Genomic DNA, 21,454 nt, shown 5'->3' on the forward strand with positions numbered 1-21,454 from the left:
CGGGCGCGCCTGCCAGTCCGGATTTTCCTCCGAGGCGCCCCCGCCTTTCCAGGTCCACCCCCTTCTCCGGCCCAGAAGCGGCTCCGACGGCTTGCGGCCTCCTCCTCTTCGCGCTCCCCACCTCGGCTCGCCACGCGCTTCGCCGGAGCCGATCTTTGCCTGGTGTCCCGGGGGCGGCGCCGGCGGGGGCGCCTCACCCCTGCCGGCGGCGGTAATGCCGCTGCCTTTGCCGCCCTTGCGGCCGGACGGGCAGCTGGCAGCGGCTGGAACCAGAGCCGGAGCGTACTCGCCGCTGGCCGGGACGCCGCCCTGGCCTGCGCTTGGCTCCCGCGGCGGCCGCAGGGCGCCGGGGTCCGGCGCGGCATGAGGTGGAGGTTGCGCGCCGGCGAGCGCCCAGCTCTTCGGCCCCCAGGGCCCCCGCGGGCCCTAGCGCGTCGCGTGAGCAGGCTGCGGCCCCGGCGCCCGCGCTAGCCCGGCGCCGGCACGAGACGCCGCGGCCCGGAGAAGGAGGCGCAGGCCCGCCGAGCGATCGCGGGCGGCGGGACCCTGAGTTCTGGGCTCCGTCCTGGGCGGATACCTGGAGCCGCGGGCAACCCCGGTGTGCTGCAGTTAACTGCCCCTCTCCGCAGGGCGCCGCGGCGCGCAGCCTGCGCCTCTCCCCACCTGCAGCCCCTCCTCCCGCCGCTGCCTGGCGGAGGGAACGCGCGTCCTCGCCCTTCCTCCGCCTCTCCAGGTTCTCTGGTCCTCGGGACCCCCACCCGGACTCTCCTCTTCCTCCACCCTTCCCCTTAGCCCTCCCGCGCCTCTCCTCCCCGGCTCCCTGGCCTCCCATTCATTCCGTGCGCTTCCTCCCCTTTTCTCCTTCCCGCTCGGGCCCTATTCCCAGAGCCTCTCTGCACGGAACCCTCGGTATTCTCGGGGTGCATAGCACATTCATGGAAGTTTAGGGCCTGGACGGTGGCCCCGAATCCGGCCTGAGAGCGCAGCCCGAGCTGCAGGCTGGGAAGAGGAAGATGTCTGTGCTCAGGCGAATGATGCGGGTCTCCAATCGCTCCCTCCTCGCCTTCATCTTCTTCTTCTCCCTGTCCTCGTCTTGTCTTTACTTCATCTATGTGGCTCCGGGCATCGGTAAGTACCGGGACACACCCTCACCTCCCACGGTCACAACCGAGAAAATGCCCAACGTTAAGGATGTTACTTGTGGGATTTGGAGGCTGTGTAAACGGGGGCCCCCAGAAAGCATTTTATTTGCACTGTTATTTCAGACGTGTCAAACTGCCTGCGGGCATGGCTTTGCTACGTGAATTTTGTTAATGTATGTTTAAATAACTTAAAGCATTGCATTAAATGGACATAGTAGGTGTAGGTGTGATGGCCCAGGATGCTCTGGACGCGTTCTGAAGTATTCATAACCCGCTTTATCCATTTAATGTCAAATCTTAAGCTGAATGGTAGTTTTATTCAAACATCCTCAGATATAATAACTGGTTGTAAAATTATAATGGAGAAACCGGCAGCAGGGAATGTGATCGAGGTCAAGAGTGTACCTATTTCTAGTGTTCTAGGTCACTTTTTTAGAATGGGGTCAATGAACATTTGTGATATACTTCAGGAATTTTTAGGGTCTGACTTGTCTTGTAAAAAACAGTGCTCCATTATTTGGTATGCGTGCATCTGCTTTTCAAGGGCAGGTTGCCTCAGCTACCTGTTAGGAAGACTTCGAAGATAAAATAGTGATTAAAATAATTATGTAAGGCAATTTGTAGTTTAAAATTTTAAACTTCTGTTTAGCATTTTAGGCCTTTGGTCTGAAATACAGAACTGGCTTCTTTCTTAATTCCTCATCCCCACTTCTGTTGGTAAACCACCAACCTGGAATTATTCTAATGAATGAATAAGAAGAATTTCACATGGATATGAAAATACATCGTTATTTTCAAAACTTTTCTGAATTTTCCTTGGTTATTGTGTTTTTAATGTTAAACTGTTAGTAACAGTGTGCATCTCCTACCATTTTTCGTTAGACACTAAGTTGGTTAAAAATGTGGTACTATTACAGAGTGAAAACACCTGCAGAATTTTGAGATGCAATTCTTATCTGGGCATCATCTTGGGTGTAATAGATATTGTTATGAATTGTTTGGGAGAAGGGAGAAGCAAGCCTCATCCAGACTGTTTGACTTCTTAAAAAGAAATCACTATGTGACTTTTTCTTTATTAAGGTTTTAGATTGAAGTAAGAAATATACACTCAGAACCAGGTGAGGTGGTGCAGGCCTGTAATCCCAGTGACATGGGAGGCCCAGGCCAGAGGATCACAAGTTCCAGGCCAGCCTCAGCAACTTAGCAAGGCCTTAAGCAATTTAGTGAGACCTGTCTCAACATAAAAAACAAAAAGCACTGGGGATAGAGCTTAGTGGCAAAGCACCTCTGGGTTAATCCCTAGTACCAAAAAAAAAAAAAAAAAAAAAAAAAAAGAAAAAGAAATACACTCAGATGATGATGCTTGAGAAGATAAATTGCTGACACCTTGATGTATCTCAAAATAGAAGTTTTAGGGTAGAGTTTGTAGAAGCATGGATATTTTAATATTATTTTCCATAGATGCAGTTTCTTTGTACAATAGCAACAGCAAACAACACCTCCTTGAAGCCTGTAATACTGATAGTAGTTCATATTTTAGCCTGAATTACATCTTGGAGCCAAACTCTCTTATGGCTAAAATATATGTGTGTAGGAATACCTTTTATTGGTCCCAAATATTAAGTTTCAAATCTCTTCTATTAAGAAGCCCCTATTCATCTTACCATATTGCCTAGTTTGGTAGATGTCAATCTTTCCTATCACTCAGTTGGCTTGATGTTATCCAACATGTTCAGCAAAGACTTTCCTTAAGGTTTGTTATTTATTTATTTTTGCCATTTTGGAAGTCTATACATTAACTCCTAATTCTATGGCTTTTTTTTTTTCTTTTACTTTCTCATGTAACTTCTTAGAATTTGGATATCCCAGTGGGATGTTATTTTACTAGACATTTAACTTTGATTTTGGAGAAGGGTTTTTTGGATTTTTTTTCCCTTTTGGTTTGCTCTTAGATAACAATGTTCTTACTTTGTATTTAACTTGTTAAAGTCATATTACTCAAAAAGTTAACTGAAGAACTAGGTGTGGTGGCCCATGCATGCCTGTGATCCCCAGTGATTCAGGAGGCTGAGGCAGGAGGATTTCAAGTTCGAGGCCAGCCTCAGCAATTTGATGAGACTGAGCAACTTAGCAAGACTCTGTCTCAAAATAAAAAGGACTTGAGATGTGGCTCAGTGGTAAAGCACCCTTGGGTTCAGTTCATCAGAGCGGGGTGGCGAGTGGGGGAAGAAAAGTTAACCAAAGGAAATCAAAATTCCAACTTTTATTTGATGTCATCCATTTGTTTTTAATTTTTTGGTTGGTGTGTTAATATACTATCTGCAGATTCTTAAAATTCAATTGATGTGAAATACTAATATATCTTTTATATCTGAGTGTTTAATGTTTCCCATAGAATAATCATTAATATCATAAAAATTTGGCCAATTTTCTTGCAAGCAATTAGGTTGACATAATTTAAACTACTGTCTTGAATTTTATTTTAAAAACAACAAAAACCCATTAAAGCTAGTAAGAAAAGTAACTTAACCAAGCTTATAAAATACCATAAATTTGTTAAAACTGACTCTGGTTCAAAATCCTGTGCCATCTAGCAACAAACAAAAACAAAAAAGGAAAGCAACCCCCTTCCCCCACCAAAACCCACAAAACCTTCCTACTTATCTGTATATCTTTTAAGTATTGGGAAACAGTTTTGTAAAATTCAGATATTTTGCTTGAATGTTCAACTTCTTATCATTGGCAACAAATGTTGTCTTTTTTTTTTTTTTAAGTGTCAGGATCCGTTTCTTCATATTTGAGGAAATATAGGTCAGACACACAAGTGTAATCATGGTGTGTCTGTTGTTCCCACAAGTAAACATGATGTCCCATGAAAAATGTGGCTAGTTGAGTTCACAGTGCGACAATCCATTTTCTGCACACACGCTTTGGGTTGAGACAGCCATAGTACTTTGTTAGGGAGCAGAAGTGCTTTACCTGTGCTCCCCATTCTTTCCTGGATTTCTTAGCGTTTTCATTAGACCTATAGAAATTTCTTCATGAAATGCATCATATTTTAGCCTGAATTGCCTCTTGGGGGCTAAATTTTCTTAAGATTGAGATATATGTTGTAGAACTCTTTATTGGTTTTAAATAAATGTTTCAAATATTTTCTGTTAAGCTGTCCTTGTTAATCCTACCACATCAACCTGCTTGGTAGGTGTCAGTTACATTATGTCAACATCTGTGTTTGCCAGGTGCCCTTCTCAGACAGGACTTTTCATTTTAGTTACTCTTGTTTGATCTCCTTTGCCTGCGTTCCTGTCTCCCCTCCTTTCTCCATTGTGAGCTGATACACTACCTGATTGTAGTGTGCTGGTTGCAGATGGCATACTCTTGTTTAGTTTCCACTGATTGTCAATGTTGCTTAGCATTTTCTGGGCTATTTGGGTCTTAATGTACAATGAGTTCCATAGAACTTTAAGCGCATTGTTTTAGGAATAACTTGAGACTTTTTTTTGCCCTGACCTTTCTGATTCATTCAGGAAACACAAGGATAGTCTTTAACTCTAGTGCTAAGGGTAACTTAAGGGAGATGTAGGCACCTTCCCCCTGGTCACCCCATAAGAAGTCCACAGACACACTGCCCTATACCACCCAGGAGAGGTGGGAGCCATGAATTGTTTTTCATCCTTTGTTGGCCTTTGTGCATGATTGCAAAGAGATGAGTGCAGTTTCCCTCCAAGGTTTTTACCTGGTGGGATTGAGACTAGAATAGGAAGCTATTTCTAGTATAACTTCCAACATAATCCAGTTATTTCCCTGTTGTCATATCAGAGGAGAAGATGAACTAGCTTAAAAAATCCATTCAACAAATACAAATGGAGAGAAGCTAGACATTGAGATACCAAAGATAGATGGCAGAAGCAGTCATCAATGAGGATGAGCCTGGGGAAGGAGCTACAGCAAGTCCTTGGAAAGCATGTGGTGGAGAGTGAGCACTGGTTAAGTATTTCAGCTAGTGGTTGGAGTGGGCCATCACTAGGACTTTTCCCAGACTGAGCAAAGGGTTTCTGGTCAGAATGAACAGCATGAGTAAGCTTCCAGAAAGTGGGAGTACTCTAGTTCCATCTGGCTACAACTCAGGGTGTGGGGTGGTAGATGGGTCAGATTGGGAAAAGTTTCTGGGCTCACACAGCTTTATCTAAGCTGTCTATTATTAAGAAAGAAATCAGTGGGCCTGTAATCAGTGAGGCAATATCAAGGGGGAGACTGAATAATCTCGCTGGGAGTGGGAATTTCATAGTCCATTGACTCACTAGCATCCCTGACTTTTCCTAGACTAGTGAGAGGCTGTTTGGTATTTTGGGTAGTAGTGGAATCTAACTGGGCCACTTTGGTCTGAATTCCTGTGGTCCATTTTGAGGAATTACCTGACCTAGTGTTAGGTTGTTTGGGCCACCACGGGGTTTGTATCCTACGGGGAGTGGTGGAGTTGGTGGTCCTGGGTGGTAGGGTGCAGGCATATGTATTCTGGGAGAGGTGGCTTAGTCAGGTCCTTGCTCAAAGCCCCTTTTTGTTTTTCTTTTTCCCTTTCAGTGCTGGGGATCAAATCCAGGGCCTTTTGCATTGCTGGACAGGCGTTATATGTCAAAAACTACACCTTCAACCCTCACCTATCATTTTGATTGAGCTTTTGTTTGGGCTTCTCAGAAAGTTGCTATTTGCCCCGCAGGTTTCTTATCATAGCCCTTTAGCCTTCTGGCCCTGGCCAGACTAGCCTGGCTCTCTCTGTTCTTAAGCTGTTTATTATTTTTATTTGTTTTGTTTTGTATAAGGCAGTAGGGTATATTTTGACATATTATACATCCATGGAGTGTAACTTAGGATCTCATTCTTACGATTGTACGTGATGTGGAGTTTCACTGGTTGTGTATTCATATATGGGCATATATGAGGAAAGTTATGTCCGGTTTCTACTGTCTTTCCTGTTCCCATCCTCCTCCCTTCCCTTTCATTCCCCTTGTGTAATCCAGTGAACTTCTATTCTTCCCAGTGCCCCTCCCCTTATTATGTGTTAGCATCCACATATCAGAGAGAACACTCAGCCTTTGGTTTTTCGGAATTGGCTTATTTCATTTAACATGATAGTCTTCAGGTCCATCCATTTACCAGCAAATGCCATACTTTCATTCTTCTTTATGGGGTGAATAATATTCCATTGTGTATATTTTCTTTATCCATTCATCTGTTGAGGGCACCTAGGTTGGTTTTATTGCTTTGCTATTGTGAATTGAGTTGCTATAAATAATAATGTGGCCGTGTCACTGTATATACTTATTTTAAGTCCTTTGGATTTATACTAGGGGTCAAATGGTGATTACATTCCAAGTTTTCTGAGGAATCTTCATACTCCTTTCTAAAGTGTTTGCACCAATTTGCAGCTCTACTAGCAGTATATGAATGAACCTTTACTCCCTCATTTATGTGGGGAAACATTTATTGTTAACTTGTATTTTTTGGGGGGGATGGTACTGGGGATTGAACTCAGGGGTACTCGACCACTGAACCACATCCCCAGCCCTATTTTGTATTTTATTTAGAGAGAGGGTCTCACTGAGTTGCTTAGTACCTTGCTAAATTGCTGAGGCTGGCTTTGGACTCTTGATCCTTCTGCCTCAGCCTCCCAATTAGATGCATGTGCCACCTCTCCTGGCTGCTACTTGTATTCTTGATAATTGTCATTCTGACTGGAGTGAGATGGAATCTCAGTGTAGTTTTAATTTTCATTTCTCTAATTGCTAGAGTTGTTGAACATTTTTTTTTAAATATATTTGTGGACTATTTATGTTTCTTCTTCTGTGAGTGCCTGTTCAGTTCCTTTGCCTATTTATTGATTGAATTATTTGTGGTTTTTTTTTTTTTTTTTGTTGTTTTTTGGTGTTACCTTTTTTTTAGTTCTTTGTATATCCTGGAGATTAATTTGAGCTATTTTGGTCTGTGTTGCATTGCAAAAGCTCTTTGGGTTTTTCCTCACCAGATGCTCTGACCTGCCTTGCTCTTTCATGGGGTTCTTCTGCATTAGCCCATGGTGTTGGTCATATTTATTCTCTGGGCCTCCTTACTGGCCTCCCATCCCATGCTGGTTTTGTGCTATGAGTAACTGAAGTTTTGAAAAGGGAAATAATGCAATCTTTATTTCAGATTAATAGTTCTAGCATGAAAGATGGGGTATAGAGGACAGAGCCAGGGATAGGAACAGCTGATGAGAAGTTATTGCAGTTGGTCAAGCAATAGAAGGTTCGATCTGGATCAGACTTGATAGTTGCCCCAGGAAGAACTAAAAGTATGTGAATAGTGCAGTTGAAGAAAAGGAAGTGGCTTCAAGATGATCCTCAGATTCTAACTTAGACAACCAGGTAACTAGTATGCGGGAGTATAGAAAGACATGTTTTGATTGGGCTGTTTTGATTTTAGAGAGATTGAGTTGGGGTGCCTGTGGGGCATCCAGGAAGGATTGTGTCAGTAGGTAGGCAGATGGAAGTATGGGCGTGGAGCCCAGAAGAGAGATTGGAGTGTCTTTAGTCCATGGGTGGGTGACATTTATCTATTTCTTCCCCAGCACACCTGAGTAATAAACTCACTACTGCAAGTGGAAGTGACTCACTAAGTTAGTTACACTTCAACATGGAATCATAGGCGCTAAATCAGAATATGGAGGAGGCCCAAGTGTAGTATGGAAGTATCCCAGGAGATGCTGTTACCTTTTTTTATTCTCCTGTCTTGTGAAAAAGGAGTCTGGGCTGGGGAGGTAACTCAGTGTTAGAGCCCTTGCCCAGCATGTGCAAAGCCCTGGGTTTGATTCCCCAGCACCACAAAAACAAAGGATCCAGTCCACACTCAAGGGGACTGGAGGCCCTTTTAGAGATGGCCTTCCACATTCAGATTACTGTTCTTGAGTAACGCTTGTAACCCAGCTCTGTAGTGTCAGTGTAAATTAATCCAAATCCTATGGTCTTGGGGGAAATTAGGAAAATTTATTGACTCATTGAAATCTGGCACTGCTAAATACCGTTTAGCACCTTAGTCTTTTATGAATAATATGAAATCTAGTAAGCACTGTGGCAGAAAGAAGTAGTAATATGTTTATCTGCAGCAGCGTCTATCATTTCTCCCTTTTCTTGTTTGCTAAAGAGAAGAATAGCCACATCTGTGGATACCTTTAAAAGGGAAACTCCTAACCTAGCTTTGTAGTCTTTGTATATGATAAGTATTCGTGTTAGTCAACTTTTTGTTACTGGGACCAAAATACCCGAGGAGGGAAACCTTATTTTGGTTATGGTTCCAGAAGTTTAGTCTGTGGTTAGCTGAGTTCATTGCATTTTAGCCCAAGATGAGGCAGGATGTTATGGCCAAAAGCCATGGTGAAGAAGTGCTGCTGTGTTCATGGCTGACCAGGAAGCAGAGAGGAAAGCCGGGAAGGGACCACAGGGAAGATGAACCCTTCCCGGGCATGCCCCAACTGACCCACCAGCTCCAGCAGTGCCCCGGCAGCCTGCAGTTCATTCCCCCAGTTCATTCAAAATAGGATGAACTGATTAGGTTACAGCTCTCTCACAGTGGAATCATTTCACCTCTGAACATTCCTGTATCAGTGCAGGAACTTTGGAGGGGACACCTCATCTTTACAACATAACAGGATTCCAAACGCCGTTTGGAATTTGGTTGGGAAGAAAATGCATTTATTTTCCTTTTGAGGCAGTGTTATAATATGGTGGTTAATTTCCTACCCTTCCAAGCCTTATTTGAGGTGGTATGCTTTAATGAGCATCTTTTCCAAGTCCCAGAAATCTTGGTTCTGATTCATTTTTAACATAATCATCCTGGCAGAAGCCTGTTTATCATAGGATGTGCTACAAGGCTTCTCGGGGGCACTAGTACTTTTAGGCTTCATGCTCTGGTGGTTCCAGCTGTGACGACTACATTCCTCATCACAATCCCTGTTTTTGCTTCTCTCTGCAAGGGCCAAGGCCATGAGAATCCTGGACACAGAGGCATTGGTGTTTCCGGTGCCAGAGTTGTAGATAGAGAAGCCCCAGGAGCAAACCCCCAAAGGTAGCCGGCGCTTTGTATGGTAGTGCTATAGCCAGTAGGGCTAGCCTTTGTGTGAAGAAAGAAGAAAAAACAGACTCTCTGGGTACTTGCCCAAAGTCTCACCCAGCTTGGTGGAAGAGCTGAAATGTACCCTTTAGTATTCTGGATTCCCCTGTTCCTGAGTTGAAAGAACTGACGTATTCTGCTCTGGAAAATTGAACATTTGGAGAAAATATGAACTCCATTTGAAGGGATAACCATGATGAAACTTTCCTTACATGGCCGCAGGAGAGTGACTGCTTTTAGGATTATTGTTAAGAAACATGGACATGCACTCAGTGTAATAAGAGGCCTTGTGAGTCCACCTGTCCCTGCATGTTTTCAAGTGAGGGTAAATGACCACCCGTTAGGGCTGGCGAGGATGCTTTGCTTGAGACAGGACAGATCACCAACATGGCTTCAGCTCTGTGCTGTGTTGACTGTGTGCCTTCATTCCATGCACCCGTGGCCTCCCAGCCACCTGTCCCTTCTCCACCCACACGGGCCTTGCTGGACTCCTCTTTCCTTTCAAGCCTGCATTTCCTGTTTGTGTTGGGCCAAAACTGTGGAGGTGGGTGGGAAGTCCAAGGGCAGAGTCCTAAGAGACTCCTTGGCTCCTAGGTTGCATCTGGGTGTTCCTCAGGCTCTTGAGTGTTTACAGTTTTGTCCTGGCGCCTTGGACCAGCCTGGCTTTTGTCACCATTGCCTGAGCTGGCAGTTGGCCCATTTGAGCAGAGCAGTCTGACCTGTGGATTCGTTCCTCTCTTTCCTTTCTCTGCTTGCTCCCTCTTGTTATTTTTAATTTGTGGACAGTGCTGTGATTTAATATTTAAAAGACTTTTTCCTTCCATTTCTGACTTTTGTCAGGATAATAAAGAGAATAATGTGCAAGTAGTAAATGTGATTTAAATTGGAGATCAGGTCAATTGAAGGTTGAAAGCAGACGTTTCTGAAGGTACTTACAATGCTATTAACATGCCTGTCGAAAACTAAGCATTTCCTCTACTTGTAACAAGGTATTTTTACCTAATTTCTTGCCTCACTAGGGAGTGAAAGGGAGCCTCCCGGTTTTACTCTTTTCTAGATATAAATTATACTTAATGGGACCATTCAGTGTGTTATATTTCATGGTCACATTCCCGTGGGCATACATGCTTTTTGGTCATAGAAAAAAGTTGTCAGAGTTTGGTGTAAGCTACAACAAAACCCTGGTTAGTTGAAATGGGAGTTCGCTTGTCAGTAGTCATGTTTTTTGGCTTTGTGGCCCAGTAAAATGTTTAGGAAGGTAAACTTAGTAATGTTAAATCTTAAATTTATTAATTCACCTTTTTTTTCCCCTTCTCTGGGAGTGTAACAAATAGGACCTTTTGCTTGGATCTTTGTTTTGTAGGTTAATTAGTTGAGTTAGTAAAAGTTTTTGTCTCCACCAAATCCTTGTTGTTGTATGTTTATTAAGGACGCAGATGGACTCTCCAGGATCTGAATGAATTGTGCATGCCTCAGAAAGCTGTGCAAAGGAGGATGCATAAGTTTAACTAATATAGAAGGAAAGATTCCTGTTTGGCTTATTATAAATGTTATTAACTATGTCTAGAGAATTACTATGAACAGTGATTTTTTTCCAAATATTAATGTGCTTAAGCCATAGTTAGGGTGGTCTGCTTTAATAACCTCATTTCCCAGGAATTCCACCAGAGATTCTGAGTGCAATTCTGATTTATTTTTGAATGTGTCTCAGGTAGTTCTTCAGTCTTGGAACTATGTTTCTGAAAAACACCCCAAATGGTGGTGGTGGTGGGGAAATTAAGTGCTAGCTAGGTTTACTTTTCTCAATTGATCATCTTCATGCCATTTGGTCTTTTATAGAGAAAATCTTACATTTTGAAAACCAGGTTAACTTGTTCTAAGGTAGGAGTAGCTATAAATCATGGTGAGGGTTTTTTCTTCCAGAAGGGAAAAGGACAGATAAATTGCTTAAGATAGCTAGAATCTTGTGCTCCCTTATGAGACGGCAGTGAGTAGGGGTTTGGATTATAGGTTGATCCTAAATGTGTTATCTAGTGTTTATAATTATTAGAAAGATATGTTGTAATTCATTTGAAACGATTAATAAAGTTCTCAAAGTGTATAGCATTACAGGTTACCCAGTGGAAGTAATTTCAACATAACATTTCCCAGTATTGGGCTAGAAAATTCTTTTTTTAGTATCTTTATGAGAGTTTTTGCTATATAACTGTATCAAGTTTGTGACTATAACATATCATGATTAAAATAGTCTGTCTTGTTTTTAAACCTTTTTATGTATTTGAGGTTTGTTAATGTTAGTGTGAGTTTACTGAAATCATATTATATATATGGTCTTTTGATAATTAAATGAATCTGGTGGTGGGGCATACTTATAGTGCCAGCTGCTCGGAAGGCTGAACCAGGAGGATCTCTTCAGCCCAGGCCACTCTGGACAACATAGTGAGACTGGGTCTCAAGAAAGGAAAAAAAAAAAAAGACCAAAAAAAAAAAAAAAAGAAAAAAGAAAATTACAATTTCTAATTAGAATGCAGTTTCAAGTTTGAGTCACAGAAGAGAAATTGGACTTTTCTTTTGAATCTGGAGACTGAGGTAGAGAATTATAAGGTGCCTTGTTTACTGATTCAAAAATGGGCTCTGGATTTGGGAATCTTTGAAGTTAATTTCCTGTCCAGCATCCCTTTCTCTGCTTCTTGTTTTTCTTTCATGACTAAGTGGGTGAAGTTCTAAAAGGCGTTTTATAATCATGAAAACACCAGGAGATTGGGGATAGTGGTAAAACATAATTCAAATAGTTCTCACTTTATTTTTTTTTCTTATGTCAATAGAATTCCCAAGTGGGTAGGGAGATTTATTTCACATTCATCTTCTTTACTCTGAAACTACTGATTTTGAACAATTTTATAATGTTTCCTAGGCATGTTTACTTATGGTTTGTTTTTTTTTCGGTCTGTAATGTGGTTGGGTTTCCTGATTAGATTTTTAAAAATCTGTTTAATTGCCTACACGTTTCCTTCTCTGATTCCCTCATTTCCTCCTGATTGTGTTTTTTTCCCAATGTAGTTCATTAACTCTCTTGGGCTCCCATAAAACTTTAAAGAAGCTGCACATTATTTTATATGAGTACCACAGTGAATCAACAGAAGGGCTCATAGGTATCTTGAGTGTTTTCAAACCGCTGGATTCTGGGTCTACTTTTTGAATTATCAACTATGTACAGAGTAGGCCGAACTCATGATCTGTTGCAAAGGAACTTCTGATGTTTTAGGCAGTCTGTGCCTCTTAGGATCTTGACTATTTCGGCAGGAATCCACAGGACCCCTTACTTCCTAGCTCTTCTTGGTAAATAGTAGACATTCAATAAATATCTGTTGGGTGAACTCCTCTTCAGCCTCAGCATCTGTAATGTATTCAAGCGCAGATAATCTTCAGACAATTTAAAACTGTCAACTGCAAAATGAAGGGATAGAGACCTGTTGTCTAATTTTTAGTGTCTACAGCAGCAAAGTTTGAGCTGTTGGCTAAGATTTGAAATAGATCTGTACTGTTTGTGCTCATCGTTATTTGTTATCTGCCTGATAAAATAGAACTCTGAACACAGCTCATGACTTCTTTGCAAGGTGGAGAGGAGGACAGTATAGGCTGGTAATTGTACAACAGATGATCTTGAGTCAAAACCTGACTTGTATTGGAATGACAATGGTCAGATAGTCTCTGTTTAAATAGTACTTTGACATAAAGGGAGTTGTTTGTTTAATAGCCTGGAACAATGTCAAAGTTTTTTTTTTTTTTTTTTTTTTTTTTTTTTTTTTAATCTAAGCAATACCTTAGTCCTAGGCAAAGTATAAACAGCATTTCATATTTAGTCTGGTCTAATCCTGGGGCTTATACCACTATCAGTAGAGGTAATAATCTTTTCCTTTACCAACATGGATGAGTAATGTCTGGGAATTTATTGAACATGCCCCTGAATGTAGAAAGAAGATAACTTTTCAGCATATGAACCCTATGAAGAAGATTGCTGATGTCTGTAGGAAATAGTAAGGGGTAAAGACACAAGGTGTTTTGCTTTTTAAAATGTTACTTATTTATATTTTCAGTAGTTAAACTGGCAACTCTGTTTCTCTCCTATAACTTTTTAAAAAAATATTTATTTAGTTTTAGGTGAACACAATAACTTTATTTTTTATTTTTATGTGGTGCTGAGGATCGAACCCAGTGCCTCATGCATGCTAGACATGCACTCTACCACTGAGCAACATCCCCTGCCCTCTCCTGTAACTTTTAAATGTCTCTTCTGGCTTTCTCCTGCTCATATTAATTGAAGTCTGATTTATTCCTCATATTGTCACTTCCCTCATGACTTTGTACATTACAGGTTTCTCTTTCTTCTTGTCTTTCCATGTCCTTTGTGACTTTGAACCTTTGCTTCTTCTAGCTCACTCCCTCTCCTCCCCCCATTCAGATCTGTGCTTAAATCCTGAGTTTCTGATTCTACTTGTATAGTTTACTTTTGAGTTTTTTCTTTTCATCATATCTATCAAAGGATGGTGTATCAGTTTCCCAGGTCTGCTAAGCTCCTTGCCACACAGTGAGTGGCTTAAAACAGTCCAAGTTTACTTTCTCACAGTTGTGGAGGCTGGAAGTCTGAAATGAAGGCTAGTAGGATGTTTACTCAGGCAGCTCCTGGAGTGAACTGTCTTGCCTTTTCTAGGGTCACATGCTGGTCTGCTTGCATGGGTGTGGCCACATTGCAGTGTTCTACTCTGTCTTAACTTTGCCTTTCATGTGCCTGTGCCTTTGTGTGTGAAAAATCCTCTTCTCCCTTTCTCTTGTAAGAGCAATTGCCTCGGATTTAGGGCTCACCCAGATAATCCAGAATGATCTCTTCATCTCAAAATCCTTAACTGGAATACATCTGCTAGGACTTTTATCCAAATGTGGTAACATTCACAGGTTCTGGGAATTAGGATGTGGACTATCCTTTTAGAGACTCCCATTCACCCTGCTACAGGCAGTTACAAGAACTACATGAAATGTAATTATGTGTATATGAACATATATTTAGTTACAGTCTTTAGCTCAAGTCCTGACCAAAGTTGGTACTCAGTAAATGCTAATTCATTTCCTTCTCTTTAGAATCCTATGCCCTCCCTTGTCCTGCATCTGCATGACATGTCCGACAGTTTGTCCTCCATGCACAGTGTTCCTGCTCTTGTATCCCCCACTGACAGGGAATCTTCTACTTTTACTCCATTCTGCTGTGCCCTGGTTGTCCGAATAGCTGTGGCCTGACCTCCCTGCAACTCTCCAGCTGTATAATTTTGTAAAATAATGTTTACAAGACACACAATAATGCACAGATGTTCTCACTAGCATTCCTTGCTTAGGCCGGTATCGTTTCTGGAAGTTTGTTTTTTCACCCTTGGCTCAGTTCTGCTACTCTGTGGTGGCCTTTGTATGGTTTGATGTAGGACAAATATAAGGTATTTATATCACTGGTAACAAATGTCATGCAGTTTTGAGTAAAAAGAAAAAAAAAAAATCCAGGGCTGGGGATGCCTCACATGCACAAGGCCCTGGGTTCAATCCCTAGCACCATACACATACAAAAAAAAAAAAAAAAAAAAAGTCCAGGTGCTGTCAATCAGTTGTTGTTTATGATCTGTTTGATGCCCTTCCCCACCTCGTTCAGTTGAACTTTAGATCCTGGTTTAGGTAGAATTATTAACGTTAGTTTGATTTTTTTTAATCAAAAGTTTTCGTACATTTTTGAATGGCTGTTATTTTAGTTTTCTTATTTCTCTTTGTCTCTCTCTCTTTTTTCATGTCCATTCAAGTGGAAAAATATAATAAAATTTCTTGATATTTATAGCCTACTATAATAAAATCAACTCTAAACAAGTAAAATCTGATTATAGGACTGCTTTTAGTAAGTGGGTAGATGTATTCTTAAAAAATGATTGCGGTAAAGCTTATGTAAAACCTGGATGTTTCTGTTTATCCTTTATGGGTTGTAGGTGAAAGAAAAAAATCACTCTGCTTCTCTACTCATTTTATTTCACGCTGGGTTGCTGTGTTGTTTGTAGTTGGATAAGTTCACATTTACATAAAAATGGGAAGAGAGGTAGTAAATGTCATGTTTTTCTCATCTCCCTGCCACCTGGAGAGAGTAGAGCAGAGCCCAGAAAGTTAGTTGAGCTTCTTAGCTTTTTCATTCAGCATTCATTTTCTGAAGAGTGTCATTACTGTGCTCAGTGACAACTTCTCTTAACGTTGGAAGAATCGCTAAGTGACCCTTGCTAAGTCTTGATTTTTGCCCAAGGATGAGCTTCTGCCTCTTGTCTTGAGTGGAGTTCTGACGCCCTGGCTTTGTGACTCCAGAATTGAGAGTGGAAGAGGCTTTGGAGGGCACCTGGTGTAGGGGTGACTCTGTAAAGTGAGGAAACTGGGCTCCAGTGAGTGTCCCAGGCAGATACTAAAGTAGCAGAATGTGGACCAGCAGGGGATCTGGGTTTTTAGTTCCCTGGGTTTATAGTTACCCATTTCACCCCAGGAGGGTGAAATGTTTTTAAAGCACTTTTTACAAAGAACTAAGGTGACAAATTATAAAAAATATACATTAATTTTTTTAAGCTCATCTATTTTCACGATCGTGGTAGGTATATTTGTGATGGAAAGGGAAGTAATTAACTCTTGGACAGAAATTACCAAAATAGATATTGATTCTAGAACAGCCCTCTCTCCCAAACGCATGAAGAATATACAGGATCCATTGCAAGATCTTCATGTATACTGAATGTTATGATTTGTGGTATATTCATCATTAAGTAAAGAATCCTTGTATTTGTTGAATTTTTGGTTTGAGGGAATTAATGTAGAATTAGAAAAAGAAAGTTTTATGACTTGGTTTGGGAATTTAAAACAAGGTAACTTTTTGAAATAACTTTATACATTTAATAGTAGAAAATAATTTTGATAAAGAGTTTGTTGTGGTATTTCAGTTTGTTCATTTAGTCTATTTGGTAGATGGATATTGCCGTTTTAATTTTTTCATTTTTAATAAATCTGTTTTTGTACCTTTAAAAAGTAGGCAATAGTCATCTTACATTTCTTCTTCCTTTTGGGCATGATAATGGAGTCCATCTTTGTTTATTGGATAATTCTGAATATTATTAAATAAGCTTATCATATTAATGACATCCCCCCTCCTTTTTTTTGTAGCCAACACATACCTCTTTATGGTACAAGCTCGAGGTATAATGTTGAGAGAAAATGTGAAAACAATAGGACATATGATCAGGCTGTACACAAATAAAAACGCCACCCTCAATGGCACAGGTAAGACAACTTCCTCTCAGCTTTGCTTGGCTTCTGCTTCTTACCCTTATAGGCATAGAGCATTTGACCAGATCTTTGAAACTCTAATTTTGCCTCCCAGTGACTCCCTGTTAGAGATGAAGACTTCTCCTACTAAGTGCACTGGTAGGTTAATTTATTGTGCAAATCAGGTCTATTCCATATTTTAGGATATATAAAGCTTTGGTTTCAAGGGTGATGGGATTTGGTGTAAAGACACTTAAAAGTTCACTCCTGCAAACATAAACTATACAGAAGAGCTTCTGCTTTTTCAGTTCATCTATTGTATTTAAATTAACCACAAAGAATAATTTATTCATCTCAATGAGCCGTGCTACTGTTTATATCTATTCTTATTTCTAAAATGTTTTTCCAACTACTTTGGCCCCATACTTAGTTGTTTTACATTATAGGATATTCTTAACTTTATGACCTTTTTCAAGGGCTAGAGGAGAAGTTTTATAAAGTTGGAAATCAGTAGTTGCTCTTTTCAAAATGTTATCTGAAAGTAGAATCTGCATTAGAGTCACAAAAAGTTAAGATCTAATAGGCTAAGCTAATAATGATTTGGTGCTGTGAACATGAATGTGGTGTGAATGGGTTTCCTACTGTGGAAGAGTTTGTTTCCCAAGTATTTCCCAAGTATTTCCTGCAGTGTTTCCCAAGTATTGTAGGTGCTACTTTAAAGGGATTCATGGGATTGATTGTCAGTTGTTGTATGCTCTGTGTTCTCATTTTAAATAATTGAAAATAAAGATTTAATGTGTGTTGATGGTTGCTTGGGTCACTGTAGACCTGCAGTCACTTTTCTGCTGTCTCTGTTTCCTCCTCTCAATAGAATGTCTACCTCCCAGCCATAAATGTTCTTTCTTAAAAGTATGTTAAGGCATATAGTAGTTTTAGATCCTGCTAAAAAATGCAAGACTACCAATTGCACACCATTTTGCAATTTAACGTCACACATACTTTTACAAAATCCATTCTAGTCATTTGCCTAATTTGTTTTTGACGCTACTAATCAAAACACTCTTGTTTTCCTTTAATTTTTTAGCCTTCATTTCCTTTAGGAAGACTCTCAACATAGTGGACATTTTAATAGTACAGTACAGTAAAAATCTCATTAACTGTTTTCTGCATTGATGCAGTAGGCCTACTGAATAGTAGGTCAATTTTAGGAGATGTTTAAAAGATGTTTGTTTTTTATTTTGGTACCAGGAATTGAACCCAAGGGTATTTAACCACTGAGCCACATCCCCAGCCCTTTTTTAATTTTTTATTTTGAGATAGGGTTTGATTAAGTTGTTTAGAGCCTCAGCTTCCTGAGTCACTGGGATTATAGGCATGTGCCACTGCCCCCAGTGTGAAAGTGTTTGCTACAAGTCTGTTAAACTGAAAAGAAATATTAGGTTAAGGTTACTGTATTTGTGTGAATATTAAAAGTGTGTATATTATAGTTTTTTTCCTGAGACATGAATAAGTTATGTGTGGATGTTGAGTTCAATTAGGAGAAATAATTACCTGAGCAAGGCAAACTTTCCTTTAGCAGTATGCAAAAAAGAAAAAGAAAAAAAAAGAAATCCATTCTTCCATTACAGTTTCAATAATGACAAAGCAACCAGTGCATACTTTGATTGACGTTTGCTTAGTTTTATGTACCTTTGAAAACCTTTCATATGGTTTTTTTACTAATGGGCAAACTGTCCTTAGAGACAGGAATGGGTTTGGTTCTAACAGATGCCTGGAGGTGATGGCTTAGCTACAAAGCCTTTTTGTTCTCATGTGAAAGCCTGGAAGTTGGTCATCTGTGGCTATTATGGAGATTTCTTCATAAGTCATCCCATGCTTTTCGTCTTCTGCTCTGCCACAGAGCATCACAGTGAACTCACAGCCTGTGGTGGCTGCTGGGGCTCCGTTCTTTGTATTTGTACTTGACTCAATAGGAAGGAGGAATGAAAGGAAGAAGAACAAATTGGGTACCCCCTTTTAAGGAGCCTTCCCAGAAGTCCCACCCAGTATTTCTTCATACATCTCTCCGGCCAGAACTTAATCGCATGGGCACATATAAGTACACTGGGAAATGAAGTCATGGAGCTGGGAACACTGGTGCTGGAATGAAATCAGGGTTCTGTTACCTAAGGAGAGAGGAGTTAAAGTAGTCAGTCCTGAGGCTCTGCCAGGTTCATTAGCTATCATTTATCGAACAGTTAGTGTAGTTTGTATACTCAACTCGATGTGGAAGACATAGATTAGGAAAAACATTCTCCCTTTACACACAGCTTTCTGTAGACTTGAGATATGAAAATATAGTTATTTACAATGCAGTTATTATTTCTGCACAAATACATATAAAATTTTGCAAAAAGGAGATAATGGCCAATAAGGTGTAAAAAGGGTTTAATTGAGCCCTAGAGGAGAATTGACTAATAATACATGGTGGCTCATTTAAATTTTAATAATAAAGGGTACATAGCTTGTTATATTTATGAGTACATTCGATTTCAAAAAGAAGTTTTAAACACCCTACGTGACTTTATGTGGCAACAAATGTAAATAGGTATGTATTTTTGTGCAGAAATCATGTCATACTTTAATGATGCCTGCAGAGCCAGTCAAATTAAGAAAACAAGATTTACTCATTGAATAATTACTGAAGTAGGTGATGGGGTCATGCTGTGTCAGGGTTGGTGGGTTGGTTAGAGGTAACCTTGTATGCTTTTTTAGTGGATATATGCGTGGAGACCCTCGGGCATGTCCTGCCTGATGGGGTAAGTTGGTGATGAACAGAAAAGAACTCAAGGGGTTTCTGCCATCCTTTTAAGGTGCCCTTTGTAGAAGAAATAAAGCCATTTAGGAGGTATCCGTTGGTCCTGTTCTTCTTTTCTGTTAAGTGATAAGGTCCAGTGAGAGTGGAGTAGGGGACCTGTCCAGAGGTTTTCATTTTGTTTCCTTTTTCTTTGGGTGTGGTTCTCCATGGGAAGAAAGAGGAAAGGGCCCAGAACTCGTTTCATTTTCATTCATTCATTAGAAGAAATAATGTCTGCCTCTTAACAGCATTGTGGTGGACCTCAAGTGCTTCTGGCATGCATAACCTTTTAAAACTGTCACCTATTTTGAAAGCAGTGGTTATATTTGATGGACATGGCTCACCTAACCACTTGTGTAGGAATCATGATTTTTATGGGTTTATTACAGTATAATCTCCAAGAGCTTAAATCATCATTGGCTTTATTATCAGTTGTAAAGGGTTTATTTGCAGCATGTTCCTGTTGTGCCCTACAACTTTATTGGATGGTAGAAATCAAAGACAATTGAATTTCAATTAAAAGAGGTATACAGACAAAGGACCCGGGTAGTGGATAGAGTTATATATTAACATACATTGGAATGAGGTAAATACCACTGGACAAAGTGCTCCGGATTGTGGAAACATTTCTGTAAGTGTTACAGCCCTTATGATCATTTATAATGATGTGGCTAAATAACATGTTTAGCTCTAGTACTGTATTGAAAGGAAATGAAGATAATGTTGCATGTCTTTTTTAAAAAAAAATTATTTATGAATGTATTCTTTTATGAAGATTCAGTTACTCTAGCATTAGAATAAACTAAGTGAAACAATTCTCTCTGGTTTTCTTGTCACCACACTCCCCAGAGGGAGTGACTTTAACAGTTTGTTTTGTGGAAATGTCTAGAGAGCTTGGAATTTCAGTGAGTTGGATGTAGGCCTATGGAATTATAGTATGTGGATAAGAAGAGGGGCCCCAGTATTAATGACAAAATTAGTAAATTATGAAGAGTAAATATTCTGATTTAAAGTTCGTATACAACACTAATAAATCATTTGAGGATACATGAGAATGTTAATATTTTTTTGCCTTAGCATTATAAGAAAATGAGTTTTTGAAATAGAAAAAGGCAGTGACCATAGGGACAACATTATTTAACCTCCATTTCCAGCTGCTCTAAATGTGTATTATATACTAGGTGCTTAAGAGAAATTGACTGAAAAGATTAAGAAAAAGCATCATATTTATGTAGCTAGTCCATCTGTTCTGGTGGCATATGCAAAAATAAAATCTGTAAATGAACTTTGTGTCTTGAGTATAAGAGAGCTTGTGAGTGCGAGAGCTATGTAACTTGTGCAGAAGAACTTTCTGTTCTGTAGTTATTGTTTTAACCATTCATGTATTCATATTGAAAAGCAAATTATATAAATTACTTAAATTTTAAGTAGTACACACACATATATTTTATTTTTTGGTTCTGAAGATTGAACCTGGGGGCTGTTTGTCATTGAGCTACATCCCCAACCCTTTTTAATTTTTTATTTTGAGACAGGGTCTCACTAACTGGCTGAGGCCGGCCTTGAACTTGGGATGCTCCTGCTTCAGCCTACCAAATTGCTGGGATTATAGATTACCCAGCCAGGATCAAACAGAAACAGCAGTCTCCTGTCACACTCTTCCTGAGTCCTAATCCTCCAAGAGAGCGACTTTTGATTTTTAACAACTTACTCTGTGTATAAGTTCCTTCTATTGTGCTGTTCCTCCCTCCCTCCTAGATTGAACCCCTTGCTCTGAGCATGTTAAACATGCATACCCTCTACACTGGGCTACACTCCCACCCTTATTTTGCTGTTTCTTTATTATCAATTTTGACTGTTTCTGTTATGGAAGTAAGACATATGTATGTAATTAAGGGTAGTTTGATTTCTTAAGTAGTAGACATGCTTTTGTGGATCTTTTTATTTTTACTAATGATACTTGTCCCCCTGCACCCCCCCTCCCATTTGCTAAGCTTTCTATGCATCTCTT

The 21,454-nt window shown here is 40.2% G+C and overlaps 1 protein-coding gene across 1 annotated transcript in view; it reads left to right on the forward strand.

Annotated features, from left to right (window-relative positions):
- Positions 1-574: 574 nt before the first annotated feature.
- The window catches only part of B4galt6 (beta-1,4-galactosyltransferase 6), a 57,349-nt gene continuing 36,469 nt past the window's right edge, over positions 575-21,454 (forward strand). The window contains exons 1-2 of the mRNA XM_026400749.2: positions 575-1,128; positions 16,506-16,622. Of these exons, the coding sequence (XP_026256534.1) occupies positions 1,014-1,128; positions 16,506-16,622 (232 nt within the window). The 5' untranslated portion in view covers positions 575-1,013. The remainder of the gene's footprint in view (positions 1,129-16,505; positions 16,623-21,454) is intronic.

This window comes from Urocitellus parryii, chromosome 13, assembly GCF_045843805.1.
Source record: "Urocitellus parryii isolate mUroPar1 chromosome 13, mUroPar1.hap1, whole genome shotgun sequence".
Classification (NCBI taxonomy): Eukaryota; Metazoa; Chordata; class Mammalia; order Rodentia; family Sciuridae; genus Urocitellus; species Urocitellus parryii.